The sequence below is a fragment of the Lepidochelys kempii genome, chromosome 1 (genome assembly GCF_965140285.1).
Source record: "Lepidochelys kempii isolate rLepKem1 chromosome 1, rLepKem1.hap1, whole genome shotgun sequence".
In the NCBI taxonomy this organism is placed as follows: domain Eukaryota; kingdom Metazoa; phylum Chordata; order Testudines; family Cheloniidae; genus Lepidochelys; species Lepidochelys kempii.
The window spans coordinates 224904643-224926887 of NC_136380.1; the positions used below are offsets into that span (position 1 = coordinate 224904643).

A 22245-nucleotide genomic window follows, 5' to 3' on the forward strand; every position below is an offset into this window, starting at 1 on the left:
GTTTAAAGTGTGCCCAGCAAATTTCAAACACTAATAATGCTTTTAACTGCTGTACATTGTTGTTATAGGCTAGTGGTGTTATATCTTCCTCAAAGCGTAGTCAGTAAGCCAAGTGTTTTCAAGTAACACCAGAGAACTGACATTCAGAGAGACATGACAACTTCTGATGGAAGCTAAGATCAGGCCTACTCAGTCAAAGGGGCAAGGAGTGTCATAGCCGGGGAAGAAGTGTTACAGAAGGGCTCTTGGTGGGGGGGCAGAGATAAGGCACATGGGGCATTTCCAAGTACTGCCTAACAAACAAAAAAAAGAACAAAATGAAAACCAATCCAGCAACATAGACATACACAGGAGGATTTATATGTGGAGAAAAAGGTCAGAGAGAAGCATTCCCACAGCAGGTATTAGGAACATTCCATAGCTTTTCCCATCAAACTAGATGGCAAAGCTATAGGACACCAATGGTAAACCCCACCACAGAATGTGTAGCATTGCTGTGCCCAGCACCATGTATTTTTAAAATTAAATTATTTGCCAGCTTCCAGGGAAGGAGGACTGAACGGAGAAACCATCATCCATAGCAAGAAGATCTTCGCATTTACTTCAAACATGCTGGTTCATTGAAACATACACTTTGCAATCCACTTATAGCCTCCTGTCCCAGAATGGAATCTTACTTTATCGTCAGAGCGCCAGTTAGCTCCACTGTTGCTAACGGTTGGTCAGCATTTTCCACCCTCACTTTGTTATATCGCCCACTCAAAGACAACATGGCATATACATAAGCTTGGAAGGATTTGATTTTTATTGGTCAATGTCCATAAATGTCAATTTTACCATACACAAACATATGAAAAAAATATTTCCATTGATAACTGAAATTTACAGATAAGCCAAGTAAGTTCTCAAGCAGCATTTTCTTATCAGGGTTTGATATAAGGATATTTTTGTATTATTTCAACATATGATGTTGTCAATTTGTTTTAATGGCTATAAAGCTTTAACTTTTTGAATCTGTCTACTCTTAATTGTCTTCTCCCCGCCCCCATTTTCTGACCCACCCCCATAATTTCCTGCAATTGTCAATATTTAAATCAAAAACATGCTAAAAATCCGTAATTTTGCGCACCTGTAAAAAAAATCACTAAACTAGGAAAAAAATGCTTACAAATAAACATCAATATTATTTTAAAAAATAATCAAATTCTGCCAAGCCTATGTATGCAAGAACTATGGCTTGAAGCCATCTTTAACTGTGTCAGTGTAATTAATTAAAGTCAGTCTTGAGTTAAAGGGGAAGATAAGACCAAGTGGGTCTACGCCTTCATTCTACACAGGAAAAGCTTCCATTGACTAGGGATCAGACCCACTGTAAGTTCAGTGACTTCAAAAGTAACTGAAAACCAGCGTTTCTTTTTTTAAAAATGAGGTGTTGCTGCAATTCATGAGTAAAGAAACAAAGCTCTTAATATTTCAATTTAAACGAGGCAAGATAGAGAACAGCAATGCAAATGACAGTATCACGAATACATATTAACAACTTCTGCAAGAATGGTTAAAGGAAGCTGTTCCAATGTATGCCACACATGCATACGACAAAAACAAATTTAACTTGATCTTGGTCTACTGATACAATATCAGGAGCGTGAGGACTCATATCTTCCTGCAAATTAAAAAGCACCCTCCCCTCAAGTAACCACCATAAAAAGTAATAAACAAATTCAATTCTACAAAAAGCAAACACCAAGAGAACATTACATAGTATTAACAAGAGGGAAATTTAGTGTTAAGGCTAAAATTTTGTCTTCCCCCTCCCTACAGAAGGGGTATCGATATCAGATGATCTTACATGTCACATATGCTACAATACTTAATCATGCATTGATTAAAGTCGAATTTCAGCCTTACCTCTGAATTTCTATACATTTGTGGGCTACTGTCCAACTCTTTATTATGATATTAACACTGATTTTGTGGTGTAACAATTAAAAAGATCACACAGAACAGATAGCAAACAGAACTCTGAAGCAAAATTATTTCCATTCTTTCATGGGATGCCAAGCAGGATTGGATTCACCGCTGACTTCCATATCAGCTGAACAACTTTCACCCTGAAAAAGAAAAATCAATCATAATCACAAGGACTCTTCTACACATATTCATGGTTTCAGCTGTTAAGAAAAAGAAAAGCCTTTTGAAATCTAATACATTTTAATAACTACGTGTAGGTTATAAAGTTCTTTTAAAAAGCACTTTATGAAATCCAGATTCCTTGGTGAATGTTTATTATCCAATTATGAAAGCAAACCATGACTGATGGGTCTTAAAAATATATAATTAGGCAAAATGTTCTCTGTGAAGTGACAGATATACAAAACCCATCCCCTCACATTTTTCATGATTTCATACATTAAATAAATACCTGGGATGAAAAAGGGAAAGATTTACAGTGGTTATTTTCTTACGGTTATCTAAGAATTCCTTGGACCTGATTCACACTGCTTTACTCCAACTGTATACACATGTAATTCCATTAGAATCACTTGAGTTCATTAGCATACTATTGCTATATAACAGTGAATCAGGTCCTTCCTGTCTACTTCATGCACATACAAAACATGGTAGAACAGTAGTGCACGGAAATTAAGTGCTGGGTTTTGTAACAAACCCAAGTAGTGCTAGGGTTCACCTAACAAGGTTTTTGGAAGTCTTTGGATAATTTCTATCCCCATTCCCACACTCCCCGCAACAGGCCTAATGTCCTAACTGACTTTTAGATTTCTTTTATGATAGGTGGGGATATGAGATGTTCTCCCCTTCTTCTTCAATCTCTCCATGAGATAGCCAGCTGCCCGCATGACATTACCTACAATGGTAGAAAGGGAAGAGGAGCAGGGAGGGAGGGTCAAACACCTCTTTCACTGACAGGAATTATGGAGGAGAGTCAGTTTATTATCTAGTGTACTGGATGGCATCCCAACTTGAAGGACCAGATTTCTTCTTTGTTGGGAAGCAGTTCTGGGAGCGGTTTTGTGTCTAGACAAGATCCACAGGTACAAGGTACCATGTGTGCAAGAATAAGATTAGTTTTAAAACACCAGTTTCCAAGTGGAGCAGATGAATTTAATGAACCCCAAAATGAAGAGCTCATGAAGATTATAAATGTTTCTCACCTTAAAATCTGTTAATCTAGTTTGACTTCCTGCATAACACAGGCCATAGAATTTCATCCAGTGATTCCTGAATCAAGTTCAATTACTTATTATTGAACTAGAGCAGGGGCGGGCAAACTTTTTGGCCTGAGGGCCGAATCGGGTTTAGAAAATTGTATGGAGGGCCGGTTAGGGGAGGGGGGTGTGGCCCGCAGGCCCCCCCCCCATCAGCCCTCCCCCTGCTTCTCACCCCCTGACAGCCCCCCCGTCCTTCCCGGGATCCCTGCCCCATCCAACCACCCTTACTCTCTGTCCCCTGACCACCCCTAGAACCCCTGCCCCTGAGTGCCCCCCCCGTCCCGCTGCTCCATCCAACCACCCTTTCCTTCCTTACTGCCCCCCTGGGACCCCTGCCCCATCCAACCACCTCTTCTCCCTGTCCCCTGACTGCCCCCGGAACCACTGCCCCTGACTGCCGCCCGCTGCCCCATCCAACCCCCACTCCTTCTGGACTGCCCCCCGGAACCTCTTCCCCCATTCAACGCCCCTGTTCCCCATCCTCTGACTGCTCCGACCCCTATCCACTGCCCCACCCCCTGACCACCACCCCAAACTCCCCTGCCCTCTATCCAACCCTCCTTGCCCCCTTACCACGCAGCACAGAGCACCAGGTCAGACCGGGCTCTGCAGCTGCGCTGCCCCAGGAGCTTGCAGCCCTGCTGTGCCGCCCAGAGCATTGCACCAGTGGTGCAGTGAGCTGAGCCTGCGGGGGAGGGGGAGTAGCAGGGGAGCAGCCTGGGGCAAGCCTCCAGGGCCAGGGGCTGGGCAGGAGGGTCCCGTGGGCCGGATGTGGCCCACAGGCTGTAGTTTGCCCACCTCTGAACTAGAGTGTCTGGGGCAAGCCAGGAGGATACCAAATAGACTGCTGTTTGGACCCATCTTTACTAACTGTCTAGTCATACCAGCATACAGCTGTCTGATACAGACAGCAGAACCTGTGTGCCTACACTTTTTTTGGTTTGCAGCATAGACAACTCTATTACAGATCATGGTCGTGACATAGGCTGTAACATATTTCCCTTATCTAATTCTATAACCATTTTATCCCACCCAAAAATGGTGGTATGAGAACACAAATACACTATATGTGCCAGACTGACTGTGGACTGGCATTTTAGACAGGTTTCTAGAAGTTCAATGGCTGGCTAATCCAGAAAGCCACACCCATTAATGATGTGAAGGGCAGCAAATGGGGAAGCCATTGCTCACCATGATGGGAAATTTAAGGTGGGGGTGAAAATTCCAGCTCTGTTTCCCCCTCCCCCATAAAACAAACTTATTGTACAAGAAACCTTCATAAAAAGCTATCATAATGAAACAATAAAGAATGGAGGGAGGGAGCAAGGAAGGAGGTATAGTATTTTTGATGAGATGTACAACCAAAGGTTTGTCCACTTATCACATATCCAGCTCTGAATTCATCTGGAATCCAGCTCTTTATTCATTATTCCTCTAATGAATAGAGTAATTGCTCTGTGTAGTTTCTACAGCACTGATTCAACAACGAATTTAAAGTATGTGCTTAACTTTAAGCTCATGCTTATATCCCACTGAGGCCACTGGCATTTAAACGTGAACTCAAGTACCACACAGTTTAAATTTGTGAAACATTGAGATCCTGTGGCATGAAAGACACTAGATAAATGTAAGCTATACTCAGAAATCAAGAAGAGGTTCCTCACCCTGCACAGTAACTAGTTCTTCAAGATGTATGTTCCTATGGGTGCACCTCTTGATCACAGATTTTCCCTTAGCAGTGTCCATTCAGCTATCTATACAACCTCACACTGCACAACGAGGATACATAGGGCTGCACAGGCAAGCCACCCTCAGCAGTTCCTTCTCTATCCAAATGTCAAAGAACAGTCCAAATCAGAGAAGGGCAGGCGGTGGAACACCCATAGGGACACATCTTGAAGAGCTACAATTAGTGTACAGGGTGAGTCACCTCTTCTCCTCTTCAAGTAGTGTCTCCGTGGATTCTTCACTTCAGGTGACTCCCAAGGAGTATCCCCACAGGGAGGAGGGAGCTTCAGAATGGAGTCCAGGTCTGAAGACAGTACCACATTACCAAGCACCACATCCCATCTGGCAGCATGGATCAAGGCATAATATTTAGAAAAAGCATGCCCTAAGGCCCAGGTAGCAGCTCTACATATCTCAGACATTGGAATGATTTTGAATAAAGCTGTGGATGTTGCTTCTGATCCCATAGAGTGTGCTATTATCCCCAGGGTGGGCAGAGCACCCACTGTGTCATAGCAAATTACCACACACCCAGAGATCCATCTTGAAAGTCTCTGGGCAGAGACTGAGAATCTCCTGGATCTCTCTGCAATGGAGACAAACAGTCTAGGTGATTTCCAAAACAGCTAGTTCCTACCTAGATAGAAGGCTAACGCCCATCTAACATCTCAGGTATGAAAGCAGGTCTCCAGCTGAGACTTACGTGGTTTTGGGAAAAACACCAGTAGATGAATGGACTCAGTAAGATGAAAATCCAACAGCACTTTAGGTACAACAGTGAAAGATACCGCAAATGGGCGGGGGGAGGGGCTGCCATCAAGGCCCCAATTTCACCAACCCTACAGGCCAACTTGATAGCTACTAGAAAAGACCTTCTTCACAGATAAATGAAGTAAGGATCAGGTTGCCATAGACTGAAACGGAGGTCTTATGAGATATTTGAGTACCAGGTTGAGAACCCAAGTTGGAGTGGGATCCTTAACCCGGAGGTAGAAGCTCCCTAAAATGTTGAGGGCACAAGGTGAGCAAATATGGAAAGTCCTCCTAGTGAAGGATGAAATGTCGATACTGCGGCCAGGTGAACCTTAAATCGAGATAATTGATAACCCTGATTTCTTTAGATCCAGCAGGTAATCCAGCATGGCTGTAAGCGAGGTGGATGTAGGCACAAGTCAGCGATGGTGACATCACTGGTTGGATCTTTTCCATTTCTGAAGATAAGTTAGTAGAGTTGATTCCATTCTGTTGTTTAGTAATACTTGTTGTACGTCTGTTGAGCAGGTGGACTCCAATCCTATAAGCCACGTGGAAGTCATGCTCAGAGGCGGAGGACTCCTAGGTTGGGGTGAAGCACATGACCTGCATACTGGGAGAGGAGAGGAGGGGTGGTTGGAAGCTTGAACACCAGATGGACAACAAGTGAAGCAGGTGAGGATACTAAGCTTGTCTCAGCCATGTCAGTACTATAAAAATAAGCCTGGCCTTGTCCTGTCTGATCTTGTTCATCGCTCTTAATATTAGCAGTATTGGAGAGAATGCATGGAAGTTCAACTCCCATTTATAGTCCTGGGAGAAGCTCCTCTGAGCACACGGGCTGTGAAATTCTGGACTCCAGGAGAGTAAACGGTTGATATCTGAATCTGATGGGCTATATACCATTTCCATAAATTTATAGCATTGGTGTACAGGGTGGGGAATCTTGTTCCTCCCTGTTTGCTGATAAAAAACATGTAAGCCACATTGTCATGATCCTGATTGATCTGCCCCGATAAGGGGTAGGAACCGAAGGCAGGCATTCCTGACTGCTCTGAATTCCAACAGGCTGACATGGAAACTGGTTTCCTCAGGCCATTCAGGTATGCTCCCCAATAGTGATGCATCCGTTCACAATTATTGTTGGATCAGGGCAACGAAAGGGATGTCTCCACAAATCAAATCAAACACTGAGTTGATTTTTGAGCCAATCTAAGGAATTCTTCAACTGGAGGGGAACCATGACCTGTTTGACCAGGCTGTGTCAGGTTGATGAATAGGTCCTCCTGAGCCAGCCCAGGCATAATCTTGCATGCTCAGTCACAAAGGTGCAATCAGCCATATGATCTAGGAGCTGTAAACAGTTCCTTATTGTACAGGGGCTTCCTTGAATTGTTCCAACCATCCAGATCAGACACAGTTATGAGCCTGTCTGTGGTAAGGTAAGCCCTGGCTGCCGACAAATCCAAGTACTCCCCTCTGAATTGTATTCTCTGTACAGGTTCTAATATGGATTTTTTTTATATCTATATATAAAATATATATATATATATTTAGCTGCAGACCCAACTCCTGGAAGAGAGAAAGGGCCATCTGGGTACAAGTCAGTACTGCTTCATAAGGTCAGCCCCTGAGTAGCCAATTGTTCAAATATAGGAAGACTAAAATAGTTTCTCACCAAAGGTAAGCAGTTACTGTGGCTAGAATCTTTGAGAATAGGGAAGTACTCAGTATCAAAAATTATCCTGGCCCATGGTAAAACGCTGGTATTTCCTGTGGGGCGCAGGGAGCGTATCACTATATGGAAATAAGTGACCTGTAGGTCGAGGGCCAAAAACCAATCTCCAGCCTCTAGATAAGGAATTATAGCTGCCAGAGTCACTATCCTAAACTTCTGAGACTTTACGAATTTGTTCAGTGGTCTCAGATCCAAGATCCAGCTCCACCCTATGTCTTTCTATGGCAAGAAGAAATACTTGGAGTAAAACCCTTTCCCCATGTGAGGGGATGGACTGGCTTTATTGCTCCTAAATTTAGAAGAAGATAGTGCACTTCTTGTCTCAGTATAGTCTTGTGAGACGGGTGCCTGAAGGACATGGACTAGTTGGGGGGAGGGACAAAATAAATGATACAGTCTGATGTTATGACCTCAGACCCACTTCTCTGTTGTAATATGCCACCAAGCCAGATGGAAATGGGAAAGGTGGTCTACAAAGGTGGGGAAGTGGGTAAGTGGTTGCCCCTCGTGAACTAGAGGTGAGGGAGAAATCAAACTTTCGACTGACCCATCAAAATTGCTGTTTCAATGATGACTGGGTACTCACTGAAGGAGAGGAAGTAGCTCTCTCTCTCTCTGGAATTTTTGTCTTTTCCTAGCAAGTTCAGTGGTACTGCGAAATCCTGAGAACTGGGTATGACAATCTTTCGGCAGTTTGGGATATACTAAATCTGCTTTTGTTCGCAGCAGTGTATATATATCCAAAAATCTTAATGTGGCCCTGGAGTCCTTTAGTGTATGCAGGGATTCATCCATGATCTCCAAGAAGAGCTTCCAACCATCAAACAAGAGGTCCTCAGCACTGTTTTGAACCTCTTTCAGGAACCCAGAGAGCTGGAGCTATGACACCATGAGCATAATAACCGCTGTGGAGATGGATCTGGCAGCAGTGTCCGCGGCATCAACGGACTCTTGAAGAGAGGTTCTGGCTAACAACTGACCTTCTGCAATGATGGCCTGAAAATGTTCTCTATGCTCCTGCGGAAGATGTTCAATGAAAGCAGCAAATTTATTACAGTCCATGAAGTTGTACTTGGCCATGATCACCTGATTGTTTGTGATCCAAAATTAGAGGGTCACAGATAAGTAGAACTTTCTGCCAAAAAGGTCTCACCTCTTTTGGTCTTTGTCATAAGTGGCAGACCTGGAGTAATGCTGTTTTCCCCACTCATTTACACCACCCACCACCAGGGAATTAGGTGGGAAAACACAAATCTGAGCCACTGGGAAGAACAGACTATTTCTTATCCGCCCATTTACAAGTTGGTAGGATGGCGGCAGAAGTTTGCCACACAGTCTTTGCTGGATCCAGGAGTGCTTCATTAATGGGTAGCATAACCCAGGTGGATGTTGCCTGTTGTAGAATGTCCAGCTGCTTGTGCTGCGAGTCCTAGATCTATTCTTGAGCTATAAGAAGGGAGTCAGCCACCTTCTTCACAAGGTCCTGGAACTGGAGAAAACTGTCAGCCATAGACGGTTGCAGAGGCATGACTACCTTGTCTGGAGACAAGAATGAAATGGGAGTTTGAAGAGCAGCCTCCTTAACCACCCTAGCCTCCTGTTCCTCAAATGTTTCCTCACACTGGAAGGTTGGTTGGGGAGGACTGTGCAGCTCTACCACCTTCATTCCCCAGAGCCAAAGGTCTGGCAAACTGCTGCCAATATGCAGCCCAAGGGTCCCAGTATAGCCATTGGGGAGGTTCCTTGCTACTGGTTCCTGGCATTACCTTTGAACAAGGAATTGGCACGGAAGAGGCAAGCTGAACTGGAAGCTAAGACTGGGGAGAAACTGGCATAGAAACCAGAATATAGAGGCGCAGGACCAGTTGGTGGCATATAAAGGAGGCAGTACATGGCAAGTGGGATTGGGAGGCAGTTGGCCCACTGGTGGGGGTAGGAGTGTAGACATGGTTCAGTTATGGGAAGGGAGAGAAAAAACTGCAGCAAACGGGGGTGGTGAAAGTTCTGAATGAAAGAAAAATACTTGTCTTTATAAGCTGAGTATACAAAAAGTGTGCACATATGCATGCACCTGCACAGTATTATAGGGGCTGCTGCTAACAGCCCCTTTATTTAGACAGCCTAAAATGCTTCATTAGAAAGAATTCTTACTACCTTTTCTTTAGGAAGTTCTCACAACTCCATTGTTTGCAGCAGGCCTTGGATATTCAACAGGGGAAATTCCTTCACGCTTATGAAGTGCCTTTTCTTTGGCCCATGAAATTCCATTTAACTTTTGCTAAGATATAATTTGTTAAAAGTTGCTGTTTCCCTTCTCTTGCTTGCATTCTACAGAACAGGTCAAATGTTTAAAATTTCATCATAGGGGAAAAACATCATCTGCTCTGAAACGTATCAATTTCTCTTGAAAATTATCACCCATCTTTGAAGCTACTACAACTGCATGTGTTGTACTTGTTTACGTAAATATCGCAAAGTCTTTATACATCCCACTAAACCCTTTGTCTCAATGCTACAATTGATCATTTGTGTATGAGAACACATCCTTATGCTTCTGCCTACCACCATGGCACTCCTACACGAAGAAAGACTCAGTTCCTATTTTGTTATCACAAGCATGATACTCACAGGGATTGTTACTGTGTGTTTCTGTCTTCCCAGTCTTGGCAAGTTTGGTTGAGTTCTGCTGTGCTTTGCTTTGCTCCTCCCCAGTTAGCAGGGCTTTTATTTCAGAGGGGATTTTCCCTTGGTCCATTGCCATGCACCACTGTTTGTACTGAAATATGCAAACACGTTAAGTACTAGTAAACTGGCAAGATCACATTAGCAGACAAAACAGAGCTGTAATCTTTACCTTCCGGTGTCTTCATTTAAGGTTAGAATGTACTAGGCTGGAGCCTTTTACATGATTGCTGATGAGTCAAGCACGTGTTCATGATTACACAACTGGCCTGAGCAAATCTTGCTTCAGTTAATAAAACTACTACTGGTGGCAGTGCTACATACTACAATACAGTAATTAAACTGCAAGGAACACTGTAAGCTTTTGCTGGCATGTCAATAGCCAGAATACTCTTCCAGCTCACCACCTTTTAAAGCAACGATTTCATATGAATCTAATGCTGGTGGATACTCAGGAGTTCTTTTCTGGTACTCTGCACGCCAGAATTATGGGAAGCTTCCCTTCCTTTCAGCCACATCATAAACTGATTAAAACTCCCTCATGAACAGGCTACAAAACATACAAACTTTTTTTGGTTCTCAGGGACAGAGGGATGGGAAAGTAGAGGTTACCAACCTAACCTCTGCTGATTAAACTATGAATAAAAGCTACCAATCAAAGAAGAGAAAGTAAAGGATTGTTGTTGGACTATCCACTGATTCTTAAACAAAGTTGATTATTTTGGGTAACTCAGAACACAGCCTACTAAAGACTAAATTTCCAACCAAAGCCTCCATGTTTCAAGCTCACTTTTGGCCACCAACTAACTGTGCCTGCAAAAGTGTGCATACACCCATTTCGTGCACACAATGAGAACTAGACAGCTGAGCAACCAAGTACACAATCTACACATGCAAATACAATTTTGTGCATGGAGAGTCAGCCACATGCACAAAAGCAAAGGCTGGCTGAACATGTCTACAAACTACAGATGACTCTACATATCAATATTTCACTATGCCCCTTCCCAGCCCTTGAAATCAGACACTTTCCGAGATATAAGAAATAAGATTTTAAGATGACAAAATTTATGCACAGCAGTCACCTTGCTTACCTATATCTAGTACAAATATGACTAATCTTGTAAACTGCTTCTTATACCAGGATCATATTCAACATGTAAACCAAGCAAGCACTTAACATATTTGTTCTTGTGATTTTTACATTTCATGACCTAATCATGCTCTCATTTAAGTCAATAACAAAACTCTCAATGACTTCAATGAGAGCAGGATCTAGCCCAAACCCAGGTTTAGGTTAGAAGAAAATTCCTTACCATTTCCAGCTCTTCTCTAAGTGCACAGATTGCTCTCTCTCTGCTTGATACCAGCTCTTCCAGATACTGGTATCTCAGCTTCTTTCTTGCTCTGCATTCTCTTGCACTCTGACGACTTCTCTCAAGTTTTGCCTTCAAATCTATTTTGGCTGGTTTACGACCTCGTTTGCCTGGTTTCTTTACTTTGCCTCCGACCACCTATAAGGTGACAGTAAATTAAACTTCCATTCAGCTTGGGGGGAATAAGCATGAACTTCCTCCTGTTGTGCTGGATTTGCATAGCAAGAGGGGAGCCTACTGCTGGTAAATTTACCATGAAGGAATAAAAGTGGTGTATGAAAATCAAAACAGCAATATTCTATCAAATTCTCTGATGCCTCAAGTGTAGTCACTATTTTAGTTGATACTGGATAACAGAGGAAGAAGAGTTTACTTTTTATTTTCAGGGGCTGATGAAAGTAGTTAAACAGCAGCAGCAGTAACAAGGACTTCTTAATGTGAAGCACTGCTCAGGCAGCTGTACTGTGCGCTATATGACCTGGAGAACTATTTTGCAGAAGCACAAAAAGATCAATCAACTCACCAGCCAAGTATGAGGGCCTGTATCAACTGCCATTATGAACCATGACATGCAGTGAGGAATCCTGTCCACTAGGAATATTACAGAGCCCCAAAGTCAGAATGGAGTTTAGCATCTTAAATAGGAGTTTATGATTATATAATAATCCTAAAACTATTGTTTTAATAAAATTACAAGGTTGATTTCCAAATCAGATACAAATCATGGCTGCAGCTGAGCTTTGTAGGGTTTCATGCAGACATAAGTCTTAAAAAAAAAAATAAAAAAATCTATTCATCAATATGAGATAGAGCCACTTCTTGTTTCCAAAATACATTTTACAAAAGGAGTCTCAATCTATATACACAGACCTTTGCTTCTTAAGGTCAGCTCTGCAAAGTTTCACTTGCTCATGACAGATTTTTGTTTTTTCGATAGATGACAAAAGTATCATCTTCATAGAGACAGGAAGGTAAAGTAGATTGTCTGTGTTGGTAAGCTTTCACGATTTTCCAAAGCAGATCTTAAATGCTTTATTGATACACAGAACAGCAATATTGTAAAAGTTAATAAATTAAGAAATATTTCATGTTGCAGTTTCTCTATAATCTTGACTCCTCTCTCTCTCCCCCCCTTAGGCTTTTACGAGTCCATCTAACCATATATATATATTCTATAGATCTTCATCAAAAAGACAATAGTGTTATGATTTAAACCAAAAAACCATTGCCTCACTATAGCTATAACATTACATATAGCAACTTGAAATAATTGTATAGAGCTACAGCATATTCCTATTTTACAACTGTATACTGTAGCATCTTCCATCTCAAAATATATACACTTACGCTCATAGAGCAGGCATTGTCTTTTTGTTATGTGTTTGTACAATATCTATTATGGAGAGTTGGGAAATAAAGTGTTATGGCAATAAATAAAAAATAGTAATAATGCGGTACCACCAAAGTGCAGCCACCTCGATGACACAGATTAGCTATGCAACAGTGAGAAGTAGTAAATGTTGGCCATGGATACCAGAACAAAGCTCTATTCTTTCGAAGAGGGCCAAGTGATGTTCTTGCAAAACAGGCAGAACACCTCAGATGTTAAAGTTTCATACCTGAAAGCACACACACACACACACACACACACACACACACCCACAGCAAATTATGTGACACGTTCTATTTATGTGCAACAGAAGAATGAAGGGCCAAGTTGACCCTGATGGGATTTGAAACCACAGTTCCAGGGAGTCTATTCTAACCCCAGTCCATCCCACGCGCATCCTCTTAGTCCTGATTCATTTCCAAAGGAATCTATGACAGATTTTAGTTAACTGGTAATTTGGTTACGTTTCCATTCCCAATTTCTATTCCATTCCACTCCCTCTCCTGTCCCAATACTGCTACCTCCACAGGAATTGAATGTATACTCCATGTGAAGTACCCAGCTACCATTACTGAATTAGGAGAATCTACTTTAAAATGTACTACATTTCAAATACAGCAGTGTGTAGAAAGGAATAATTTTTCTACCATTTACTCCTCAATTCCCCTCCCGACATATTTTGCTTCTAATGCAGAACGCGGCACCTAGATTTCTTTCAAACCCAATACCGGTGCTATTACATGGAGCTGCCTTGCAAATGTTTTGCTAGGCATGCAGCCCACGCTACCAACCAAAAAGAAACTCTCACTGTAGGGTGATTAGAATCCTTCAGTTTGATGAGCAGAGCACTGGGACTTTCCTCTACACCCAATACCTTCATGGATCCCTGGTTTGATTTTCCCAGATTTTAAAAACCTGTGATGAATACACCAGTTAGTACTGCACCTTTACCTTGCAATTCAGATGTAGCAATTTATGCACGCACTGTATTTTTCTTATAGGCAAGTGTTCAAATGTTCAAGTGTTACAGCAGGTTTTTATTGCATAACACAAACATTGTAGAACAAGTGATATCTGTGATTATCAAAGCAAGTTTGTTTTGTAGCATCACACAGTAAAAACAATTTATCACTAAGTGAACTCTTTCTAGAATAAAAAGTGGATTGGACAACAGAACTCATTCTTTATGTAGTGAAATGATTCAGCAATCACTTGGCAGCCTAATCCTATCCCCTCATATATTGCCTTTTCTAATTTATTCAGAAGTGGCTGCCTGCCCTGGGCAAACAGGGAAACACAGCGTACTTCATGAACTTCTATTGATTTTGAAACAAATATGATGAAGTCATAAGATCAGAAGAAAATTCAAATCCTTTGTCAAGTTTGAGCTGCAGAATGTTATTTTAACTGTTAAGTTCCCTGCACCCTTCCCATGACAGAAGACTCCAAAGCATGTTATTTAAGATTTCCTATTTTAAATTCAAATAAAAAATGCCAATGGAACAAAATTCATTCTCACATTCCTCCATTGATCTCACTAGGCTATACCTGTGGTAAATTTAACCCAAAGCAAAAAAAAGTTTTCTTAGCACCTTGTCAGACACAGTTATAATAATTGGCTGGTTTCCATGCAAACTAAATGTTTTGCTTCACTGCAATAACTAAGGCTTGGTTGCTTATTCCAATATGGCTTACTTGTATAATGCTTTATATGTTTGAAGTGCGACAGGAGTTATATATTATATTAAAATAAATAAATAAGAAGGGCCCCAGGCACTCAGAGTACATGGTCTTTTTTTACCTATCATCCAAAACACGATCATGGGACTGGAACATTAATATTCCCAAAGGAGATTCCAGAGTTTCTGGATATTACATTATCCCAGAGATCACATCTTAATGATCTAAAAAGAAAAGGAGTACTTGTGGCACCTTAGAGACTAACCAATTTATTTGAGCAAGCTCATGCTCAAATAAATTGGTTAGTCTCTAAGGTGCCACAAGTACTCCTTTTCTTTTTGCGAATACAGACTAACACGGCTGTTCCTCTGAAACCTGCCTTAATGATCTAAGCATCAGGTTTAAAACACTTAAGACTCTATGGAACCAGAAGAGAGATTTGCCTTTGTGTTCTTAAGCAAAAGCTTACCTCTTACACTGTTGTGCAATGTGCTTAGTTGGCTGCTGCCATATTTCCCAGGAGTGGCTACATTAAATTTCTGTGACACTGTACATACACAGTTTATGAAGCAGTTAGATTATCCTTTCACCTTGACAGACCTCTACTCATGCTACACAACACTTTTTATATTTTGGTACACTATTTGCCCTCCCTTCCAAGTTCTCTGATCACTTAAGTTGCCCTGTACATAGGGCTCTATCCACAGATGGGAGGGCAGCAGGCTCTGTCTTTAAGGTCACTACTCTCCTATGAGTTAGCCGCCACAATTGTGGTAATTTAAATTTGAAGCATCCTCCCCTCTGATTTGAGATGGATATCAACAATTCCATAATATTCTAATCTCCACACAGCCCAGGAAGAGTCTCAAGGTTTCAACCACAGGTTCTCACATGATTCTGCTCCACTTTGCACATAACCAGGTGATTTAATACAGTCCTGCTACCACAACAGGTATTTTTTTTTGGGAACACGGGTCTTTTTGTTCTTTACTGTAAATTTGAGCAACATGGCTAGAAAAAAATCTTGGTTAAATCCTTTGTATTACTGTCTCTTCCTTTACTTCCAGTTATGTTTGCTTAGTTGGTTGCTATGTTGATATGACAGCAGAGAATGACATAAGACAGTACTGCAAGCTGAATCCAGACATGGATGACAGAAAAAAAAAAAAACTCCCGAACTCCCTATTTGCTCTGAGTTAATATAGTATCAGGAGTTATTAGCATTCAGCAACTGTCTTTTTAAATAGTCGTGTGATCAAGAGCCAAAAGAGAAAGATCACCATTAGTAATCATAATAATGACATTATTTGTTGTAGCCGTGTTAGTTACAGGGTAGTAGAGAGACATAAGGTGGGTGAGGTAATATCTTCTTTTGGATTAACTTCTGTTGGTGATAGACAAGCTTCCGAGCTTGCACAGAGCTGAAGAAGAAGCTCTGTAACTCTCTCACCAACAGAAGTTGGCCCAATAAAAGATATTACCTCACCCACCTTATCAGTTTGTCAGAAATTCAAAAGAGTTTATGTTTCAGTTAATTTTTTTTTTTTTTTTGCAGATTTCAGCAACCAAGGAAAAATGTCTTCTCCCCTTTCTAATACCATATTGAGATCTTCATATCACTCTTGCTCATGAGAGGTATCTGAGTTCAGGGCATAGCTACTTGGCTTGGGAGGGATATAAAGACAGCAATCAGCTTTCTGAGAGGAGGAAAAAGGGCAAAAGACCAATGGGAAGAGACCTGGCAGAAACCCAAAGCAGCTATGCTAGATTCCAGAGGGAGCCATGTACAGAATCAGATTCCTCACTGGAAAGACAGATCAACAGGACATGCAGAATATGAGCACTGGTGGGGAAACTAAGGGCTGAAGCACATTGATAGGGTAATGTGGGAAAGCTCGCACTGCTGCTGCATCAGCATATACTGGACCAGGGTGATGTTTTGGGAATCTCTCAAACTAGTTAGAGGTTCTGTTGCCACCTGCTCTGTAATCTTGGGTGCCTTAATGCTATGCTGCAATGACTCAGAGCCCTGACATCAATAGCCACCCCACAAGCATAAAGGTCTCACCCTGGATTCCATCAGACTAATTACTCCTTCCAGGTTGACACCAACAACTCTTCCAGTCCTGAGTCTCCTCAAATCTGACCACCCCAAGTTCTTAACTACCAGGCACTTGGACTTTTCCCCTCTGGCTCATCACCCCTGAAGACATAAAACCAACCCCCCAACACTAGTTTTGCGTTGGCACATACATTCCACAGTTTGCACACCACAGACCTGCTTGGGGTAAAAATAAACAAAAGGTTTATTTAATAGAAAAAAGGTCACAGATTCAAAGATAAAATAGGAAAAGCAAACATACACAAGTTACACAGAAAATAAACAAAGATACAACCTCAGGCTTTACACTTTCAAATTATATCAACTCCTTTTTCTAACACAAGTTACCTATTGCCTCTGAACAGTTTCCCAGTGTTTCATGGACAGCACCTGTCAAGTGACAGTCCCTCAGTTTCTGGAGGCTGTTCAGTTCAAACCCCTTCCATTTTTAAAGGTTTGCAGTTTTGTTCACTATAGATATTCAAAGTGGGGGGAAACTCCTCCCATTCTTAGTTTTCCAAGACTGGGGTTTTCTTTTCTGTTTCAAATTGTTTCAATGTTTTCCCATTAACTTTAATGGCCCATAATTTGTCCTTTCCTGGATTGTACAATCCTAGATAGTCAAAGCTACTCTCCTCTGATTGGGGAGGCGGCCCCTCCCTGTCTGGCTGCTCACCATCCCACTGTGAGGTGGAGCTGAATGCTACACCACAAATTATGAGCACAATTTTATATATACACAAATACCTAAATTCATAACCAGTCTGTAAAACATATCTCATAATGATCATCAAGTTCAGAACACTACAAACGTTCATAAAAGACCTTATTTTACATTTTTATAGCACAACAACATTGTATTACTCCGAGGGCATTCTGCACCAAAAAATTAAAAATTCTGCACACAATATTTTAAAATGCTTCAAGTTTTGTCAATAAATAAATGCAAGGCAGTGGGGAGCACAGGCCACTGGCTGCATGAAGGTGGGAGATCACCCTGCAGCACTCCCACCCCACACCTCCTGGACAAGGACTCAGCACAAGGCCTGGGCCTGCCCCAGAAGCAGCCTCGGGCCCTGCAACTCTGCACCAGGTGTGGGGCAGGCAGGCTCAACCAGACAGGATCCAAGTATTGAGGGATCCAGGTGTGAGGTGAAACGATTCTGTGTGGAACAATCTGTGCAGGCCACTCAGCGTGGGGTCTAGGTATGGGGGGGATCTGGATGCACAGAGGCTCGTTTTGGGAGGGGGCGGGTGTTTCCCAGGTTCTGGGGCCATGGGACTCTGCAGGGGCTTCCAGGTGAAGGTGGTTTGGGCTCAGTGGAGTGGTGTGGGGGACTCAGCAGGGGGGTCTGGGAGAGTGGGGCTTGGTGGGGTGGGGGTCTGGGTGCAGCTAGTTGGGGGTCTGGATGTGGGGGCTCATCAGGGTGGGGACTTCAGTGCAGGGAGCTCAGTGGGGGGGTGGTCTGGGTGCAGGGGTGGGGGTCTGGAAGCAGGGCGGTATGGGTGCAGGGGGCTCCAGATGCAGGGGTTGAGGTTCAGTGGGGTGCGGTTCGGGTATGGAGGGCAGGGGGGTTGTGGGTGTATGGGGTGAGGCTTGTCAGGGGTGCCTGAGTATGGGACGTCCAGATGCATGGGGTTAGGTGGATGCGGGAGCGGCTCCTCGTAGAGCGACACCTCCCCCCATAGCTGAGGAGCGATGGGGGCAGGAAGCAGGGGAGGAGGACGAGCTTCCTGCATCTGGGGGAGGTTTCTGGGAGGTGGGTCTGACACAGCCCCAGCCACTCCTTGCAAGGGAAAAGGAAGTCATGTCCTCTCCTACCTCCAGCCCAACCAGGACTAGCAGCTGATCCTGGCTCAGGGTAGGAGCCACTAGCTGGAGTGTCCCCCAGCCCTGCAGTGATTTACCTCTCCGCCGGCTGCTCTGGGGGTCTGAAATGATGCACCTGCGCAGCTAGGGAGTGGTGCATAACTGCTCTTGCAACTTCCCTTTGCTTCCCTGTCAGAAAGTCTTATTTCTGCGGGGAAGCAACTAAATCTGCAAGGGACATTAATTCTGCACATGTGCAGTGGCGCAGAATTCTCGCAGGAGTAAAATTGTATACTCAACTGCTTATTCTATAGGGTTCACACCCCATATCCACAACACAGGGTGTCTGGACCCTGATTCTCACAACCAGCTCTATGGATTAATACAGGATTGCACTCCCCACAGCCATCAACATCTCTCAGCAGCTCCCAATTCACTTGAAAAGAAATTATTAGTTACTGAACTGTGCAAACACCATTTCAGCCAGCAGCACTTGAGGTTAAACTAACAAAAAGGTTTCTTGTACGTTCAAGATCTCTGCATACACAGAAATTATATTCTCTAGAATGGGGGCAGAGTGTCACACAAATACCAGAGTCTACATGAAAATTAGAAATTGCATACATACAAGCAGAATGTTGTAGCTTATATGGTGATTCAGGTACTTGCTCTTACAAAGTATAATGGCTGGAGGTATACAGACATGCCAACTCTCGCAATCAATTAATTCTGAGTAACATTAAGCCTCACTCATGATCTCACAATAAAACTCTCAATGTCAGGATTTTTTTTGAGACTGAGGCACATTCTAATGTGTTTCTAGTCAAACAAGAGTTACTCCACCCTAAAAAAAGGAATGCAGCTTCTCCACCTGGCTTTTAATTAAAAAGTACTTTGAAAGACAATGAGAATTCATTTACATATCAGAGAAACAAAGCTATCCAGCTAACAGGTGGCTACACTCCAGCAGGGAAACTTCAAATAAGCAACTGAATCAACTGGGGGGGAAAACTCCTGACATTTGAGAGTTCTAAATGTGAGGCTTAATTTCACTTAGAAATCCTGCCAGCCCGGGAAGTGGGAGAGGGGACCCCAGTGCAGCCCCACCAGGCCTTGGGAGGATGCAGAACGCTAAGGAGCAGAGGTGAGACTGGTGGCAGCAGGGGGGCTAAATGAGGGAGGTTGAGAGAGTGAGACTGGTGGCAACAGTGGGGGCTGTTGGGGTAGAGGACTGTATTGATGGTGGGTTCTGAGCAGATGGGTTGAGTGCTGGGAGGGTGAACTGAGGGCGGTGAGGATTGATAGAGTAGGGATGTTGAACTGCTGGGGTGAGACTGAATTGAAGGGGGGCTGAACTGAGGTAGGTTGGGTGGGGAGAGAACTGAAGGGAGACTGGGAGACAGGATTAATTGCTGGGCAAGAGATGGGCAGATGTGGGAGTGTGCAGCAGGGGCCAAAATCACCTTATCCAGCACATGTGGGTGAGTGGGCAACACTGTCACATGTACACACCCTGGGAATGGACAGGGAGAGTTCAAATATCAAGAGATCTAAATATATATATAATCTTTTATTAAAATGTCATGATTTTAGGGCCAATATCATGATTTTAGGGGTCCGACTCATACTTTTTGATCTCTTGAAGTTGGCAATTCTGGGTATAGGTTTGCAGTTTCCCAGGTAATTAGTCTTTCCCTAACCTCAGTCATCTACACTGGCCCACTTGTATCTGTTAAAAGTTAGGGCTTAGATGGATGCCATAGACATATATATGTTAAGCAAAACTTCAGTCATGATACATAAAGAATTCACTTAAATACCTTAGGTAAGGATATTAGTGAGAATTATATGGATCCAGTGCAGTTCTATCTGCAAATGACAAATGTCCCTAAAACACATGGGCTAAATTATAGCTGCCCTTGCACAGATGTACGAGAAGACCCTGTACACTTTCTCCTCCAGGCCATCACTCGCACAATTTGTCTAAGGACTCTGGACTATAACGGTGCTTGTGGAGGCACACAGCAAGGTAAGCAGTGTTCATCACCCTGGGTATGTATGTTAGGAGGAAGGCAAGGGCGGGGTGAGGGCATGGCAATGACGTTATAGCTCCCCACCCCCAAATCAGCAGCAGCATTTAGTGTAGGAGCATGTGTTAAAACTTTTCTATGGGTTCACTAGGGGCCTTCATCATGCTTTAAATGGGCACTACCATAAGGAATGCGAGTGAAGGTGAGACGCACCTCCTTATCCTCCCTTTTGCAGATCTATCTAAAAAGGCATAATTTAGCCTTCTGTGTGACAATGTATTGGGGAGAACACAACTTTGGTTTCATGATCCTTGCCACACTGTGCCACATTAACAGCATTAACATATAGCAAGGCACTGATTATTCATCTACAGATTATATTTTAATATCTATATCTATATCTATAAAGGCTAAACACACTACACTTGTGATGGCAGGAAAAAAATTCTATCCATGTTCACAAGCTCTCTCTCTGCAATGGTAATCAAAAATGCAATAAGCCACAAGCCCTAAAATAAAAATGATGATACCCACCAAGTTGCAGTATATCACTTACATTAATACAATATAACCCAACTGCACACAATGCAGGAGATTCTGATATTATGGTACATTTCACATTTCACATTGATTAACTGACTTCCATCTAATTCTTGGACCTGAGCCATCAGTCCTTGGATTCCTGTCTTCACTGGCAGGCCCAGTTTCCCAAATCACAAAAAGAAAGCTATCCAGACTAAGACTGATAGCTATTCAAAAATAAAAGCGTTCAGTTAGCAAACATTCTTTTATTGAATCTTAAATTGCATAATACTTAGTACCAATGATTCCCTACAAAGTTTAAGCATTTTTATTTGGAAAAACCTTTATAGTACACATTTACACAGAACCCACAATTCTACCCAGCATGCTTTCAGAGACACCTATTATTAAAAAAAATAAAGGATTTATATTAAAATAAATACAAAGGATATTTAAAAAATTAAAGACCTGGGCCAAGCACTGCAGTGTTACGCTTTGTCTACACTGACACTGTCGAATCAGCGGTGGCCTAGAAGAACTGCATGCATCATGCCACTGAAGATGCTATTGCTTGGCTAGACAACTATGCACATGCTAAATAAATACACTGGCAAGTGAACGACAAAACTGTCATCATTCATAGGTGTTAAAAAAAAAACCACACACACTCCCCCTCCCCCAAAGACAAAAGTTTTGCTGAGAAAAAGCGCTGGTGTGAACAGTGCTTTGTTGGCAAGAGCCTCTCCTGCCGACAAAGCTACCGCCATTCTTTTAGGGTGGAAATTTTATTTGTCAATGGGAGAGCTCTCTCCTGCCAACAAACATCGGCAACACTGCGCACCTTTCAGTGGCATGGCTGTAGCGGCACAGCCGTGTCGCTAAAAGCTGCGTAGTATAGACAAAGCTTTAGTGTTCTGTACTGCCCATCAGGAAATGCAGTAGGTTCAATTTCAGTACCACTTTCTAAACCAGGGGTGGGCAATAATTTTCACAGGGGGGGCCACTCCACAAATTTTGGTAAGTTGTCACTAGCTGCACATTTCTATTATATTAATGGAGGGGGTGCGGAGTCTGGGAGGGAGTTTGAGTGCAGGAGGGAGCTCTGGGCTGGTGCAGAGTGTTGGGGTGCAGGAGAGGGTGAGGGGTATGGGCTCTGGGAGGGAGTTTGGGGTACAGGAGGGGGCTCCAGGTCTCGGAGGGAAGAA

General features: G+C 42.9%; 1 protein-coding gene across 1 annotated transcript in view; it reads right to left on the reverse strand.

The window, feature by feature from the left end:
- Positions 1-787: 787 nt before the first annotated feature.
- The window catches only part of CREBL2 (cAMP responsive element binding protein like 2), a 37159-nt gene continuing 15701 nt past the window's right edge, over positions 788-22245 (reverse strand). The window contains exons 2-4 of the mRNA XM_073315520.2: positions 11448-11645; positions 10078-10225; positions 788-2111 (exon numbers count right to left, since the gene is read on the reverse strand). Of these exons, the coding sequence (XP_073171621.1) occupies positions 2107-2111; positions 10078-10225; positions 11448-11645 (351 nt within the window). The 3' untranslated portion in view covers positions 788-2106. The remainder of the gene's footprint in view (positions 2112-10077; positions 10226-11447; positions 11646-22245) is intronic.